The sequence below is a fragment of the Watersipora subatra genome, chromosome 10 (genome assembly GCF_963576615.1).
Source record: "Watersipora subatra chromosome 10, tzWatSuba1.1, whole genome shotgun sequence".
In the NCBI taxonomy this organism is placed as follows: domain Eukaryota; kingdom Metazoa; phylum Bryozoa; class Gymnolaemata; order Cheilostomatida; family Watersiporidae; genus Watersipora; species Watersipora subatra.
In genome coordinates, this window is record NC_088717.1 from 10,021,662 (window position 1) to 10,038,930 (window position 17,269).

A 17,269-nucleotide genomic window follows, 5' to 3' on the forward strand; every position below is an offset into this window, starting at 1 on the left:
TATGACAGATCAGTTATGACAGATCAGTTATGACAGATCAGTTATGACAGATCAGTTATGACAGATCAGCTATGACAGATCAGTTACGACAGATCAGTTATGACAGATCATTTATGATCAATTAACCAGTTAGGATCAATCTTAACAAGTTGCTTAAAGTATTGATTTACTATAGCTAAGCCTATTATATGCAGGCCTACATTGTAGAATTGTCTTCAAGTTTGATTAAAGTCTGATATAGTCATATGTGTGTAATAAACATGTCCACTACAGACATGTTATACTGTATTTTACGTAAAGTTATAAATTTATATACGTGAATGATGCGGAGTTGCTATATTCACAAGTTTTGACCGTTTTAAAATTTTCCACTACATTTCCGCCCATACAAAATATTCCAACAGTGGTTTTTGTTCTAAGATCGAAACCATCACTTAAGAAAGATACTAAGGCTGAAGCCTTGAACAAGGGGTAGATGCCTACCTGACCAACACCCAACACATGCATGTATTGACCATGAATATGCATTGGATGATTAGTGATGTTCCAATACTTTCCCCTGTCTATGAGAACCAGTTCAACAACATCGCCGCGGTCGACCTTGAGTCTGTGAATACACTGACAGAATACTTTGTCACACCCTTTGTCCACCATTGTTCCAACGTCACAGAAGTCTTCCTGGGAGTAAACTGCATCAAGTCAGCTGGCAGATTTAAGAGTTAATAGAAGTAAGAACATACATAGTTTTAGAAAAACATGGATTCGCTGCACCTTTTCAAAATAATTCCTCCATGAAACTTACTAGTGCCAAAATACCATAATAAGAAATGTTATAATCCTAAGACATCACTCAGATGACCAGTAGAAACCCATGCATCTCAGCTACACTTTGTATTCTAAGTTCTACATCTATATATAAATCTCAGTGTTTGGCTGTGGTTTGTCTGTCTATCCGCGTATCCAAGTATAGTGATAAAGTTTTAAAAATGAAAAATCCACTTTTCACTGGATTTCAACTCATAACCTCCAGTTCTGCATACAGGCATATATTCAATACACTATACTGTTCAACTGGCTATACTATGAAATAAATTGTGTACTTCTATATATAAAACTCAGTGTTTGTTTTATTGCCTTTTTGTACACCCTGTGTCTACACCCTAAAATATAGCAAAGACAAATCCGTATCACCAAGGATTTGATGTCAGAACCTGCCATTCAAAAGGTGAAAAGCTACACAGGATATAATAGATCTATTTGGAAAATAGTCATTATCTAAAGCTTGCTCTCACAGCTCTTATTAGTAAGTTTAGCAATATGTACACTAGCTTACTCAAACTAGTCAATAGCAACTACATTACCTGCCACTGTTTATAAGCTGTTTTTAATTTCTAATTAATGTTTTCCAATCTTTCACATTTCATCTTTCTAAACACCTCAGCTAGCGTTGTGCATGAAGACATACCAAAAGTAAACTGAGTGAACATTCATGAAAAACATGCTTAAACTCACATAGCCAACAGAACTGCAGCAAGCACTGCAGCTGGTACGGTATGAATCACACAGAAATAAACACAGTACACAGAAATAAACACAGTACACAGAAATGAACAAACACCTTCATGTTTAAAGGTTGACTTGCAACAAAATTTCCATAAACCGTTATTTGATATGAAAAGATTCACCATGTCTTACTCTGTTGTGTTGTAGGTACAAAATATGTGGAAAGGTGATTACAAGCCCTTAAAAGCTCAAAAACGAACAGAAAATCGCAGCCACACGAGACCGCCGTAGTTTGGATTCCCTTTCCAAAACGGCTCAAATGTGATGTAGTTGTGAAAGATGGTTTCTGTTTACACTTTCTTGCAAGTTTATTCGTTGAAATATTTTCACAAATATACTTCATGCATTCAATAAAACCATGTCTATTGTTCTTACGCGTCTGTTTTATCGTCATCGTAATGCTGTCACTTTTAGCACTGATATCTTATAACTTGCCATAAAAAATCATTAAACTTTTTAACCTTAGCTCGAAGGAGTACATATCATTGTCTGATAATCATGATGAGCCTGTTGGTCACCTGTGATAATCGAAAAGTGCTGCAGAAATTATTTGCGAAGTATTGGGCCACATGATCAGATTACGACTTGACAATTGAATAATGCCGAAACAAAACTGTAAAGTAGCGAGCATCTATATTTGATACGGGGTCTTCGGTAAAACTCGAAGTGTTTGTCATAAACTAGTACTACGATAAGTTTTATATTGAGCTTTGTATTGGCCTTTTAATTCACGTGAGAACATACGTGACAAGACGATAACCAAATTTCGTGATTACGTCATCGAAATAAAGATATTCAAATCTACAGTGGCTTTTCGTTTTTGAGTTTTTAAGAGCTTGTAATCACATTTCCACGTATTTGGCACCTACAACACAACAGAGTAAGACATGGTGAATCTTTTGATACCAAATAACTGTTATGTGAATTTTGTTGCAAGTCAACTTTTAAGTTAGACTGGTAAATGTTGTATATGTTGATTAGAAGTAAATTTTCTGTGCAAAACCTTTTTATTATCTGTGTAACGTTGGAAATTCAGTATTTCTTGTATACAATTGACGGCCAAATGTCAAGTTTTGTTTTCTGTCTGACTTAATGAATGATAATAATATTTTAAAACTGCCAATATAATTTATGTGTTAAAACTTCTAAGTACCAAGAACACGAGGCAGTTTGATGGAGAGCCAAAATCATGTTCAGAACTCTTATAAGCCAAAGACAAAACACAACAGATAAGTGAGAGTCTAGTCTAGATATGGTTTACATGTTTAGAAGTTAGTATACATATAAAAATATGCTGTTAATATATGTACATACTAGTGCTGGGCACGGGTAGTAATACTCGTTGAACTCGCGGGTTTATCTTCTCTCGAGTATCGGGTAATAGAGATTTCGGGTATTCCGGTCCTTCGGGTTCGGGTTTTGACTTTCAAGTTCGGGTTTTGGTACACGGATCCGTCGGGTAGTGTTAACAAAAACTCGGTCTATTGCACCCTGCGCTCTTAGTCTGGGACCACAAGGCATTTCTGTGTCATTTTTGCTAAGGAGGCATGACAATGGGGTTTAACGAGTTTTTAATTTAATAGATAGAATAAAATATATCATACCTTATTTACTATGCCTACTAGAAATATTGTAGTCAAGCAGTGATTACTTGTCATTAAAAGGTGAGAAGAAATACTTACATCAAATTTTATTTGCGCAATTAGCCAAATCGGTTTCGTAAACAAATCTATGCCATTTTTAATACGGCGCGTGTTCGCTATCACCGATAACACATAGGTCCTTAGTCTGTTTCCGCTATCGCCTTGTGAGAAAAAGCTATCAGCGTTGATAGTAGCAGTGAAAATTTAATAACTCTGTTTAAATTGATTACTACAGTTAGCTATTATGGATTACATAATTCATTATAACCAAGTTTCACTAAGCCAACAAGCCTTACTAACGGAAAAGCCGATAATGTAAAGTTTTTTATGAGATTTGGAGCACCATCTACAAAAAGTCAGAGAGGACCATAGAACATGCTCAAGTATTAAGCTACCATAGACCCTATCTTCTGCCACCTGTTGACATGAAAATGGCCTGTAGCCCCAGACTATCTTGACTGTTTAACAATTCACCTGTTAATGCTGCGAGTACGAATGTCAGTCAATGAAAACTGAAAAATGATAAATAAATAGAAAAGAAATATAATTGCTTTGTAAATTTGAAGATATATCTGTTTAGAAAATTTAAACATAAAATCCATATCAACAAACCCGATACCCGAAAAACCCGTAGGCAAAGGAATACCCGAGCCTAGCACTACTAGCTACCCGATACTCGAAAAACCCGAACAGAAGGGGGCGGGTCTAAACCCGTTGACCAAGAAGTACTCGTGCCCAGCACTAGTACATACATCTAATATTAGACCTACTCAGAGATAATTCAAGAATATAGGAGTTTCGAATAGAGGCAATACTCAACACTATTCCTATTCTTGTTTTTCATTAGGCAAGACATGTGTTTATATTATTTAGGTGAATGCAAAATTAAAATGGAAACTGACCTAGACTGCTAGTAGTTCTTTTACATGAGACCGACTTATTTAAGTTATCTGCTAGAGTACAGAGAGTTAAGTTTAAGCGCAGAAAATACAAATTTTAACTATTTTTCAAATTTGATAAAAATATGATCTTAGGTGATGCTATGAGAAAGCCTACTGGCAATACGAAATCTAATGTGATTTGTAGAAAAAGTTATGATGATGTTGGAATTTGTAGGACAATAATACCTTGATACACGAGCTTAATACGTTTCAGGACTGAGCTCGTATGTCAATTCACTCGTATCTCAAATCATTACACACAATAACCTTGTATACAATAGCGCCCGAGTACCCAAATAGAGGCCCGCGGGCCTGATCAGGCCCTTCAGCTGTTTTTATCAGGCCCCCAGCTGTTGCATTTTTTTAATGTTTTGCAATTTTTAAAGAGTTTGTCTGGCAATGCATTATTGTATCAGTAGTAATTATTACCGTACTTTTTGAACTATTAACTGCACCGCTATTATATAGGCCGTATCTGCTTTATTTTCTAAAAACGGGAATAAAACAATACGTACATAGGCCGCACCTTTTGTATATGCCACAGAACTCATGACGGTGCTTTTAACACAGCAGCAACTTTGCTAGTTAAAGCGAAACAGTGCCGTTAGGCACTGTTTCGTATTAACCGACGCTTTTTAATCCAGTGCCTAACGGAACAGTACCGCAGTAGGCATTGTTTCATTTTTTATTTCCCCGCTAGAAGCACACTAACCGTAGTTTCTGGTTAATGCGCCCTAGCGGTGAAAGAAAAAACTGCAGAATAGTCGCAGCCTCCAAATCAGCCGCTTGGCTCAAAACATCAAAAAAAGTAGCGGCTAATAGTCCAAAAAGTATGGTAGTTATCTGAAATCACCTGTAAAGCATTATTGACAATAGTAGAGTTTAGTTTTGTGTTAGTGTGGAGATTTCTCAGCATAAATCATGGCTCAGATATTGGTAGAAAGAGAAAACCGACGTTTTAATCCAGACCGGACTACACGATTCTTTTTTTCATGAAGTAAAAGGGAAACCTACATGTTTGATATGCAATAATTCAGTGGCTATAAGCAAGGTAGCAAATGTCAAAAGGCATTATACTCAAAACTACCCTGACTATGACTGAAGATTTCCTCCAGGAACAGCTAGAAGGCAGGAACAGCATGATAGATTAACAAGGCAGGCTAATGGACAAATGATTATGCTGAGGGGATTGCTAAAAGCTTGCAACAAAGAGAGGCTACTGCTTGTTATGAAGTTTGTTATAAAATTGCCAAGGCAATGGCTCCATACAGCCACAGCGAATTGTTCAAAGAGTGCGTGGTTTTAGCCGTTCAAGCGCTCTACCCTGAAAAACTAGATATTCAGCAAGCTGTTCAGTCAGTAGGCCTACCGCTATCTAGGAATACATGTGCACGACGGATAGAAGTTATTGCCAATCGTGTGACTGAAAGTGTCATATATAACTTGAACAGGTGTGAATCATTTTCAGTTGCAGTAGATGAGAGCACTGACATAAACGATGTTGCTCAGCTGTGTGTGTTTGTTCGGTATTATCTCAACAACAAGTTTAGTGAGGACATTGCAGCAGTTATTCCACTGACCAAGCGTACAACTGGAGAAAATATATATCAGGCATTCAAGGCTTACATGGACTCCCATAAAGTGTCAATGCATAAGATAATTTCTGTAGCAACAGATGACGCCTCAGCTATGGTGGGTGTATATTCTGGTTTTGTTAATCGCCTGAAGATAACAATCCTCAGATGATTGCATTTCATTGTATCATACACGAAAGCATTCTCTGTGCACAACTGAAAGATGAATATGAAAGTCTTATGCTGGACATAATGAAACTAATAAACTTTCTCAAATCAAAATCATCTCTACGACACCGCCAGCTAGAAACTTTCTACAGGAATCTGATTCTCAGTATGATGAATTGTTAGTACACAAAAATGTCAGGTTAGTACCATATTGCTATCTTCGAATTATATTTGGCATACTTATTTTCATTACATTATGATGAGGTAAAAAGCACAGCAAAGTTGTGAATATTGTCAATTATTTTTAATATACAATGTACTTTAATGTACTTTTGCAGATGGCTGAGTAAGGGTAGAGCTTTGCAAAGAGTATGAACTGTAAGACAGCATATTGAGCAGTTTCTTAGTGAGATTAGAAGAGATGCAGCAGAACAATTGTACAGATTCTCAGATCGGAGCATTCACTGAGAGACATGGCTTTTCTAACAGACATTTTGACTCATCTGAATGGCCTAAATTTGAAATTGCAGAGTGAAGGTTATAATGTGGTAGAACTCTGGCAGGCAGTTACATCTTTTAAAGACAAACTCCACTGCTTTTACGAGGACATAAACAGTGATATGAACCGCTTTCCAATCATCAGAGAATTTGTGAATGGTCGTGATGATGTCGTGGACCTTACAGCAGCAAGGGCTTTTCTCATTGATGTTATTTTGGAGCGTCGCTTTGCTGCGTTCAATAGTATCAATGGCATTATTAAGCTGGTTGCGTGACCATTTCAGGGACATCAGCTTTGGAAAGCCCAAATTGATAACTTTCCTCATGTTCAGACAGGTGTGGCAGAATTAGAGCTGTGTGATTTAAAGGCAGATATACTGGCTAAAGCTCAATTTGCTGAGCAAACTATTGTAGGGTTCTGAACGCAACCTGCTATACAGGAGAAGTATCCTACGCTATGCAATATGGCAGTGCACTTACTTTCTTTGGTACAACCTACTTGGGTGAATCAATGTTTTCAAAGATGACATTTATAAAAAGTAGGTATCGGAGAGTACTGACAGAGGAACATACTCAACAGCTCTTAGCTGTAGCAGTAACCAAAGATAAACCAGATATTGCAGCAATAGCTGCAAAGCAAACTCGATTTCATGTGTGTCATTAACATTACAGATACTTCTTCTGCACAATAGATTTTGTTGAGAATAAACCTACATATGTTGTTATGTTACACCTTGTTACTTTCATGTTTATGTTCATGTGAATATGTTTACTTACACATTACTTAAAATACACATGCATTTACATATATACAGCTGTATTCATGCCTGGCCCTCCTGATAAGGCCTGGTTACCTGTTTGGCCCTCCAGCAAAATTATTTGGGCACCCCTGCAATAGCGTATACAAGGTGCACTGTTCTGTTTCAACAGATCGAAAAAACAAATTGGCGTAATACCACAAGAGCAGCACATAATTGATAAAGATGAGCTCTTTGTGTGATACATTGAGTTGAGTCAGCTTTTGCCAGGAGGTTACACCAATTGCAATCAGTGGATTCTCTTCTACATCTACCCATAAAGGCTGCCTCACACTTGATAGCAGTATTTTGGAGTTGTTATTTCAACGATTATTCACCTACTGTATGAACCATAGACCTATGGCATCGCCAAGGCAACACGGATGTCAGGAAACATTGCAGGTGTCAAACTTTTCCGATACAGTATACTTCTCTGTGCATCCACAACAGTCTGCGCAATGTGCACCATTTCGGCAATAGTGATTCGCTGTTGTAGATTGACCCTTATAGTTAATAGTTATTGACCCTCCATTACTGCTAGATTTATATTTCTCTTCACGATAGTTGCTGCGGGACTAGTATTTGATCGATGCAGTGACTGCATTATGTAGTGAGATTATGCCATGGAATATTTGTTGATGTACACACAGATGGGTTGGTGATAGTGTGAACAATGTTATTACAGACGATCACCGATGTCTTGTGGTATCAGCGTTGACATACTATGATCAAGTGTGAACTAGCGTGAAAAGCTCATGCATGGGTTGTCTCAGCAATGCCAACAATTATCATCAAAAGTATGGTAAAACATTAACATAACCCTATAACCGAGCAGTATTTTTACTCTTTGTTTTTGAAGTAAACTGCCTGTGCTTGTAAACAACAAGATGAGTGATATATTAATTTATCAGAATATCTGCCAAAGATTTTTTAAGCTATTCCTAAGGTTAAAAAATAGACCACAGCATGCTAAGCATGTGAAGCATGCAAGAGAGAGGAAGCAAAGGCTAATGCAGCTTGGTAAAAAGTTACAATAGAAAAAATAGTCATACTGAAACTTACCGCTGGTATTTCTCCATAGTTGCTGAGGTAAGGGGCAGCGGGTAGCTTTCCATTTATATGGTCTATTTGAGCAAGAACTGTGCAACCATCTGTAATTTTTCAACCATCTTATTTTTAGAAACGAAAACATAATCATTTCCTTCACTATAATTTCTTAACTGATGGAATAGTTTCAAATTTGTTGTTAGAGTGGCACAACTCGCACCGTACATACCTGAACCAGCTGGTTTCGAAGGCAAGCAGGGATAGAGTTGGGGTACATTATATAATGAGTTGTTGAGCTTGTTTAGGCCTAGTAATAAATAATTCTTTTTTATTTTAAGAGTTTCATCTTTAAGCCAGTCCGGGCTGTCGTCATCAGACCTCAGAGTTGCCAAAGTTTTTAGGTAGCTCACTTTGCTGATAATTCCCTCATTGAATGGGTTCACAGTCTACAAAATAGGTAAAAGTTTCTCTTCATCACTTGGCCAGCTCAGAAACTTTTTCATCAATTAAATTTCAAGTTAGAACTGTCAATCACTTTATACCATTTTTGTTTTCATTTCAATCTCACTAACATTACAACTAGAAAATTCTGTGTTAAAAGTAGCCTTATAATTCCTAAGCTACAAAATAATAGACATCTACAAAATACATCTACAAATGTTATTACAAAAAAAAGATTGAGCCACGAAAGAGCACATCTGAATCATTTATGTTTCAGAGATATATTTTGCAAAAATTGATATTCTTTTGAAGTTGTAATTGCAGACAGTTTCCCATTAGGTTGTATATAGTCATGTTTTATAACGCTTACGGTGATTTTTTTCTAATCCATAAATAAACTGAACTAATAGATTAGCTAGCTTCCTCTATGTCTTTGTTAATATGCTCTGTCTGTTCATCACTATCCACCATTTTGACCTAATTTCGATTTAAAAGTGTGAAGAACAGAGGAGCTAGCAAATACCTCTGATAAAGAAACTAAAAGTTACTGGTAATTAATGGGTGACTAGGTAACCACTGCTAACATACATGTATATCTCTTTGACACTGGTCTAGAAGTTATTTATGAAAAAACATTGATTGCCCTTTTAAAGCAACTTTGTCATTACAATGACCTCGACCTTTTCACAAAACCATGTAACTTTTACAGAATGGAAATGCTTAATCAAATCTTCCCACAATTCTCCCCTTCACTCTCTCATTCTCTCCCTTTCTCTCAACTTCTCTCTCTTTCTTTCCCTCTCTCTCTTCCTCACTCTCTCTCGCTCCCTCTCTCTCGCTCCCTCTTTCTCGCTCCCTCTCTTTCGCTCCCTCTCTTTCGCTCTCTCTCTTTCGCTCCCTCTTTTTCGCTCTCTCTCTTTTGCTCCCTCTCTCCCTCACTCACTCTCTCTCTCTCTCGCTCCCTCTCTCTCTCTCGTTCCCTCTCTTTCGCTCCCTCTCTTTCGCTCCCTCTCTCGCTCCCTCTCTTTCGCTCCCTCTTTTTCGCTCCCTCTCTTTTGCTCCCTCTCTCTCTCCCTCACTCACTCTCTCTCGCTCCCTCTCTCTCTCGCTCTCTCTCTTTCGCTCCCTCTCTTTCGCTCCCTCTCTCGCTCCCTCTCTTTCGCTCCCGCTTTTTCGCTCCCTTTCTTTTGCTCCCTCTCTCTCTCCCTCACTCACTCTCTCTCTCTCTCGCTCCCTCTCTCTCGCTCCCTCTCTTTCGCTCCCTCTCTTTCGCTCCCTCTCTTTCGCTCCCTCTCTTTCGCTCCCTCTCTTTCGCTCCCTCTTTTTCGCTCCCTCTTTTTTGCTCCCTCTCTCTCCCTCACTCACTCTCTCTCTCTCGCTCCCTCTCTCTCTCGCTCCCTCTCTTTCGCTCCCTTTCTTTCGCTCCCTCTCTTTCGCTCCCTCTCTTTCGCTCCCTCTTTTTCGCTCCCTCTTTTTCGCTCTCTCTTTTTTGCTCCCTCTCTCTCGCTCTCTCTCCCTCACTCACTCTCTCTCGCTCCCTCTCTCTCGCTCCCTCTCTTTCTCTCCCTCTCTTTCGCTCCCTCTCTTTCGCTCCCTCTCTCGCTCCCTCTCTTTCGCTCCCTCTTTTTCGCTCCCTCTCTTTTGCTCCCTCTCTCTCTCCCTTTCTCTCCCTCTTTCCCCCTCTTTCTTTCTCACTCCTTCTTTCTCACTCTGTCCCTCTCTTTCTCTCTCCCTCTCTCTACTCTGGTATATGCTGTTTTATGTTATTATTTGCTATTGGCTGTAAAAGAGTTAAATATCACTTTTGTAAATTCAAGTATAATGCATCTGCTGATCAATATATCTTATCTGCCTCCCCCATCATACTTGCAGAAAATGTGCCGCAGATCTAAGTTTAAGGAATTTTTTTTCCGGACATCTCCCATTTTCCTTCAGTCATGTTAATATTTAACTATAAATCCTCAGACTTTTATATTATAGCTTTTATCTTACAATCGCTTGTTCTGGTATTTTGATACTGCTGGGATCTGGCATGGCGCCTGGGTTGACAAGACGTGTGTCCGATGCATAGTGGAGTATTGCATATGTCCTCTTATTTTGGCAGTCTCCACGGCCTTCAAACAATATCCAATAGTCATTCTCGACTTCATCTGCCGATAGTAGAATATCCCATCTATAATTGATAAACTTTTTAATTACCTTGTGTCTGCCGTTTCATTAAGTAATATACATTGGCCTATATGAAAACCCTTGTAAAGAGTAATTTCGAGAGAATATCTGTTACTCAAGATGACCAGTTAATCCTTGAGAATGTCTTGTCGAACATCTTTACTCTTCTCGTACCTATCATAACTTTATCTCACTTCCTGGTCAAGGGCCTTCTATGTAAAACAAATGTTCTGCTGAGAATAGGAGTTGACCTCCAAAGGTCAAATTTATAATAATTTTGGTTAAACTTAAAAAGGAGAGCTGGTAATAGCTATCTTAGTTTTCTGGAATGTGTACTAATGCAAAAAATTAATTATAATTTTCAAAAAGTAAACTAAATTACTAATAATTGATCTGTGAGTCGAACCTTTCGCCTCCTGCTATTACCACTGTGTCTGTCTCTATGGGCTCAATATTAGCACCATCTGATGCTGTTGCCTTGATCTTGTGCTGATCAACATATATTTGCAGGGGGCAGTTGAACACCGCATTGCTGATCAAACGAATCCTGGAAAGCAAACCACAATTAATCTTGTAAAGTGATCATCAGATTGACATAGACATGCACATAATCAAAAATCTAAAAAAATTAACAAATATATACAAAGTTTTATTTAGTTGTAAATCAGCTATTAAACAAGTATTGCCAGAATATTGAATATTGGAAAAGATGAAGAGTTAGTGTGTAAAAACAAGAAGTTAGTTAAACCATAAATATTGGATATCAAACAAGCATCCAAACAGTTTGCTTTCTTCAAGGAAATAAATAGCATGAAAAATATAAAACACTCACTTGTATGTGTCTCCCCGAGTAACTGTTAATACTGTGTAAACTTTCGACTTAGTTCCATTTAGTACAGCTCGACCTACAAATAAAGCCCCACAAACTTGCTACGTAATTCGACTAATGAAACCACATAAATGCTCAAAATGTGGTCCAAACTCAAAAAAATAATTTTTTGTAAAGGATTAGTTGTAAATGTATCCTGAAATACATTCTATAAAGAGTTGTCTACACTGTGCAATATGTTGCGGCTGTTCATTGGTTAATCTTATTCTACAAGCTAATGTAATTATTTATTTCAAATTATGTGAATTGTGAAAATGTTTGGGAATTTATGATTTTACTGAACTTCAAGAACGCTAATATAAACCAGTGATATCAAAAGATGTTTACTATAGCATTAGTGAGAGACCATATAATAACCATAAACAGCTAAATATCTGTTTTAAAAATCAGACATGACATAAGGCAGACAAGGAAAGATAACTATAAACAATTTTTACAAAGGCAGTACCAACACAAAATTTTGTACTATTTTAAAAATTACATACATATATACAAATAAATATATACTTGTCGATATATATATTTCTCAAAGTCTGCTTTTGCTGTCCAGCTATAGCTAGTGATATCTTGGAATAATGGTTCCGAATCGCAGAAGATTTGAACTGGGACGCTCTGTTTCACCATTCAGACGCCGTAACAACTTAGCCACATTAACTTGATTACTTCACTAGCTATGTATGATGCTACACGGGAACAAATACGCAACGGCTTGGCGTACTATGCAGGGTTATTGCCTAACGTCTCCAAGCCGGTAGCGCTTATTAGTATGCTTACTCAAATCATCCATTGGCCATGTGCCAAGCTAATAGCAAGTGGGAGGCAACTCTCATGACCTCTCATTGTTTATAAGCTGATTTTTAATACCCGGGCAACGCCAGGTAGCACAGTACTATATAAATCTCAGTGTTTGTCTGTTTTACATCTGCCAAGGTTATAGCAATTAAAGTCTTAGCAATGAAACATCACCTTCGTAGTAGATTTCAACTCGTGACATTTAAATTGCAAGACTGAGAACCATAAACCATAAGCACGCATAAACCACATGGCTACGACATCCTTATCCTTCCCCAACACTCTTACCATATACTGTATACCCTTTACACAATTGCACATAGCAAATGTGCACTTTTTATTATAAGTAATGTTACCTTTTGCATTTTTTATTTTTTTGAGTCATTTTAAAAACAATTTTTTTGACCGTTACCTATTTTTTTAATGTGTAATTTTCAAAAGTATCCTTATACTCATATTGCCGGTTTCGGTAAATCTGTAAAAGCTAAATGCTTTTCAAGCGTACAACTGTATTATCTGGAGTAGGAATTGCCTCTACACTTTCTCTCTGTTTTTCAAACAAAGTATCAAACAAAGAAAGTCTGATATCTTATTTTTGCGTTTGTCCCCGTATCGAGAGGTACCTGTATCGTCCATGAAAACTTTGAATATAATGAGCTTCTGCTGCAACAGTAACCTTTTTTAGATATTTTCTATGTACTTAATGTTTGTTTGTTCTCTTGAGTTATTTGAACTGCATCAAAACACTTTCCGCATGATATGAAGTTTAAAAGGTAGAATTGTAAATGTTGTACATGTTAAATAAATATAAGTTTTCTATGCAAAGAATTTTTTATTACCGGGGCAACGCTGGGCATTCACCCAGTACATAAATATATATACAATATATGTACAAATATATATATGTATATACTGTATATACATGTATATGTGGTATGTATATATGTACACTAGCGAAATGCCAATACTAGCGCAATTACCCTGGCAGTTTGCCAATGGCTATTTCAAGTAAGCTAGTTATCTACGACTTTTACTAATACATAGAATGACGCTGCGCTGTACAATCATAGAGCATGCAAAGTATCCTTATAAAACAGGCTATCACTGCAACAGATATATACATGCTGACTTTTTCACAAAAAAGTATTTTGGTACATAACAAAAATTACCCTTTTTACTTTTATTTCAAAAATAATTTTTGTTCATTTTTGATTGTAGAAGTTTCTAAAAAACCCAAAAGTAAAGTTATGCAGTTACATAGTGGTAGCTGTCATGTCTTTTGCCTTTTTTAACAAACAGCAGGTACTACTAGGTTTCTCACGTCAGGGTAAAATTGAACCTTTGTAGCTTTGTAGCAAGGTAACATTTGAAAAGCACTGAGGACTTCTAACAAAATCAACTTCATTCTGCTGGTAGATTTTTACTTGTTATCAGATTTCCCTCAAGTTGAACTGAAGATTTAAAGGGAGTTGTCATCAGACTTCCCTCTAGTTGAACTGAAGATCAAAAGGGAGTTGTGATGTTTATGTTTGAGTTGTGATGAATATCCTGTGACTTGAGTTAAAATGGATGAGTTGGACTGCCTTTGGTTCTTAAAAGTTGCTTTCCTTTTTGTATATATCAGTGTTGACAGCTTGTCTGGGTTTTAAAGTCTAGAATTGAAAATCCCTAGAGTAAACTACACATTTTTGGGCATAATCCCATTTGCGAGATAAAAAACAGCAATACTAACTTAAAACACATTTATTAGTATCTTTTATAAACTATATTTTATTAGCTAAAAACGCTAATGTGCTTTGCTGAGGCAAGTGCTAATGAACAAGAAACTTAATTTTATTCCAACTGATTCGGAAAATCCTGCAACCATCTTTTAGAACTACAGGATGATTATCTTGAGCTGTAAACTACAATACTTGAAAAACTTAATTTTGTGAGTGAACACTCTAGAATGTTCTATTTTGAATGATAGTATCAGAAAACTAAGCGGCTTCAGGCATTTTAGGTGTGTGAAGGGGATCAGGTTGTAGCAACTGTAACTAATGAGATGAATAATGGTGAAGGAACAAGTATTCACTGGCACGGAGTACATCAGAATAGTACGGTATACATGGATGGAGTAGCCGGACTAACACAAGGATTTATCTCCCCTTGGACTAACTTCACTTATGAGTAAGATGAGTCTGTATTAAATATTTGTATTAATCGCCGTAGAGTAATCCTAGAGCATGTACGTCAGCTAACAGTTGGGCTATAAAGTGTTCTTTGTAAAGAAAACAAGGTAGTTTCAGGATGTGATAAACCAGACGATTGGCAACTCACAATCTAGTAAAGTACTTGGTTTTCATCTGAAGAATATTTTATCTAATCATCAAGGTTAAGGTTGATATGAAAATCTTTAAGAGTAAAAGTTGTGTCAGTTATCAATCAGTTAAAAGTCAAAAAGAGTTTGATGTAATTTGAACATTTGATGGCAGTTTACTCTGTACACTAAATTTACCTCAATTTGTATCAAGGTAAAATAATGTTAATCACATTTGACTGCCACAATTTGTAGACAGGAAGGGTGCTGTTGAAGGAAGTACCTAATAAGTAAGAGCCTGCTTAAACTCGCGTGCATGACAAGAAGATAATACAAGCTTACTGAACGTCATTTCATCTTATCATAAGGACATAGCCCTTCACGTGAAGTGTCTTCAGGGTTTTAGCATGTAGGCTTACAAGCACGTGTACAAATAAAGCATTAATTAAATGATATCCCTAGAGCAAGATGGGTTGAAGTATTAACTAATCAGACACAAAAACTAATATAGAACTGTAGTTGTGGTAACAGTTTATCTTCTGATTAAAGTAGTTTTCATTAAAAAGTCGCCATTCACTATGCATTCCATGCACAGTCTGCATCTAGGATCATTTCTAGTGTGATAGATCTTGGTTTAGGGTTGCCTTGTTGAAAGCATTTGCTCCTGGGCTGCCATGAGTGGCGACTCTGTATTGGCCATTGCGCCCTCGAGTTACGATGTTCGTTAGAAATAGTTAGAAATATTTTGGGACCTAAGTATATGCAGCGCGATGCTTATTCGTCTCTTTTCATTAAAGCTAATAATTTATCTCGAACTTTGGCCATTTTTGTACTGATTATATACGTTACTCAAATGTATATACGTTGAATCGACATTTCGTAGTTTACATACTTGCTATTTATTTTACATCTACATTTAGTTCGCTAATAGTTTATTCTAGCTGCTCAGAAGACATTTTCCCAGCTACATTATGTTTTTTGTATTCTAACTTTTTTGATTCTGAATGCGTATTTAAAAAAGTTCCTATCAGTGCTCGCTTTGTGTATTAGCTTACACATCTTTCCTTCTAAACCTAACCAATTAGTAATTCCTAATTATTTTCACATTTTGCAACAATCATTTGTAAGATTAATGTAAGATTATCTGTAAGATTTATCGTTAGTATCAGTTCTTCCTCACTCTCTTATATTTACATACATTTGCATACTTTAAGAAAAAATATATATACCGGTAAGGAGATAGATTTACATTAGCTTATTATATTTATAAACTTCGTATAACTTTTGAAGTTTATAATATAAGTTTTTAAAGTTTGTTGCATTCTCGTTTTTATTTCAACTTGCATTTTTTAAACATAATTTAGTATAATAAGTATATTATCTGTTTGAAGTTTAACTATTATTAATTTCCTATCACTGTTATTATTATTTAATTAGTTTCCAATTTTTATTATTAATATTAATTTTTCATTTAACCATTTTTGGCAGACATTGTTCTAATAAAATTTCAACTATAAATTACTACCATATTCTGTCATGTTTTTTTATTAATCTGTTGAATACATGTATTCTCAGAAGTTACGCATTGTCTAATGCCTCCAATGACAAGAATCTGTTCTGCACAAAATCATTTCCTCATGATATAAAGTTTAAAAGTTACAGTTGTTTGACAAAGTTTGAAAACCTTTACAGTTGTTTTTATTTTCTCTCTTAATTTATTTCAACTACATAAAACACTTCTCTCATGATAAATGATTTGAAAGTTAGAATGGTAAATGTTGTTATATATATGTTAAGTACAAATCAATTTTCTGTTCAAAGACTTTTTTATTATCCGGACAACACCGGGTAGCACAGCTAGTATAAACAAGGCAAATCCAAACAAAAATCTATCACACTAGAAACGATCCTAGATGCAGACTGTACAAAGATGCACCTGTGACCATCTAACACATCATCAGTGGATGCAAGCAGCTAGCAGAAAATGCATAAACTGAGCGGCATAATAATGTTGCAGGTGTTGTGTACAGAAGTCTATGTGATGAATATGGCCTTAATAAACCAAAACACTAGTGGGAAGCTCATGGTAAGGTCAATGAAAATGACTGCGCTAAGATCCTCTGGGACTTCTACATCCAGACTGACAAACATGACCACGCAAACCAACCAGATAAAGTGGTGGTGGACAATGAGAACAAGAAGGCTACTATAATAGATATAGCAGCACCCAATGACTAAAATATAGCCATCAAAGGAAATGAAAAAGTGGAGAAATATCTCCCTCTTTGAGAAGAGATCGAAAAATACTGGGATGTAAGAACAACTGTAATCCCAGTAGTTAGTGAAGCACTGGGCGCAATAACACCTGCGCATAAAATGTGGCTTGGCCAGGTACCGACAGCAATCAACTCAAGTGAGTTGCAGAAAAGTGCGCTATTGGAACAGCTA

The 17,269-nt window shown here is 36.5% G+C and overlaps 1 protein-coding gene across 1 annotated transcript in view; it reads right to left on the reverse strand.

The window, feature by feature from the left end:
* LOC137406763 (uncharacterized) overlaps positions 1-17,269 on the reverse strand; it is a 31,254-nt gene that overhangs the window by 2,777 nt on the left and 11,208 nt on the right. The window contains exons 5-10 of the mRNA XM_068093376.1: positions 11,674-11,746; positions 11,248-11,388; positions 10,665-10,845; positions 8,461-8,677; positions 8,247-8,335; positions 484-678 (exon numbers count right to left, since the gene is read on the reverse strand). Of these exons, the coding sequence (XP_067949477.1) occupies positions 484-678; positions 8,247-8,335; positions 8,461-8,677; positions 10,665-10,845; positions 11,248-11,388; positions 11,674-11,746 (896 nt within the window). The remainder of the gene's footprint in view (positions 1-483; positions 679-8,246; positions 8,336-8,460; positions 8,678-10,664; positions 10,846-11,247; positions 11,389-11,673; positions 11,747-17,269) is intronic.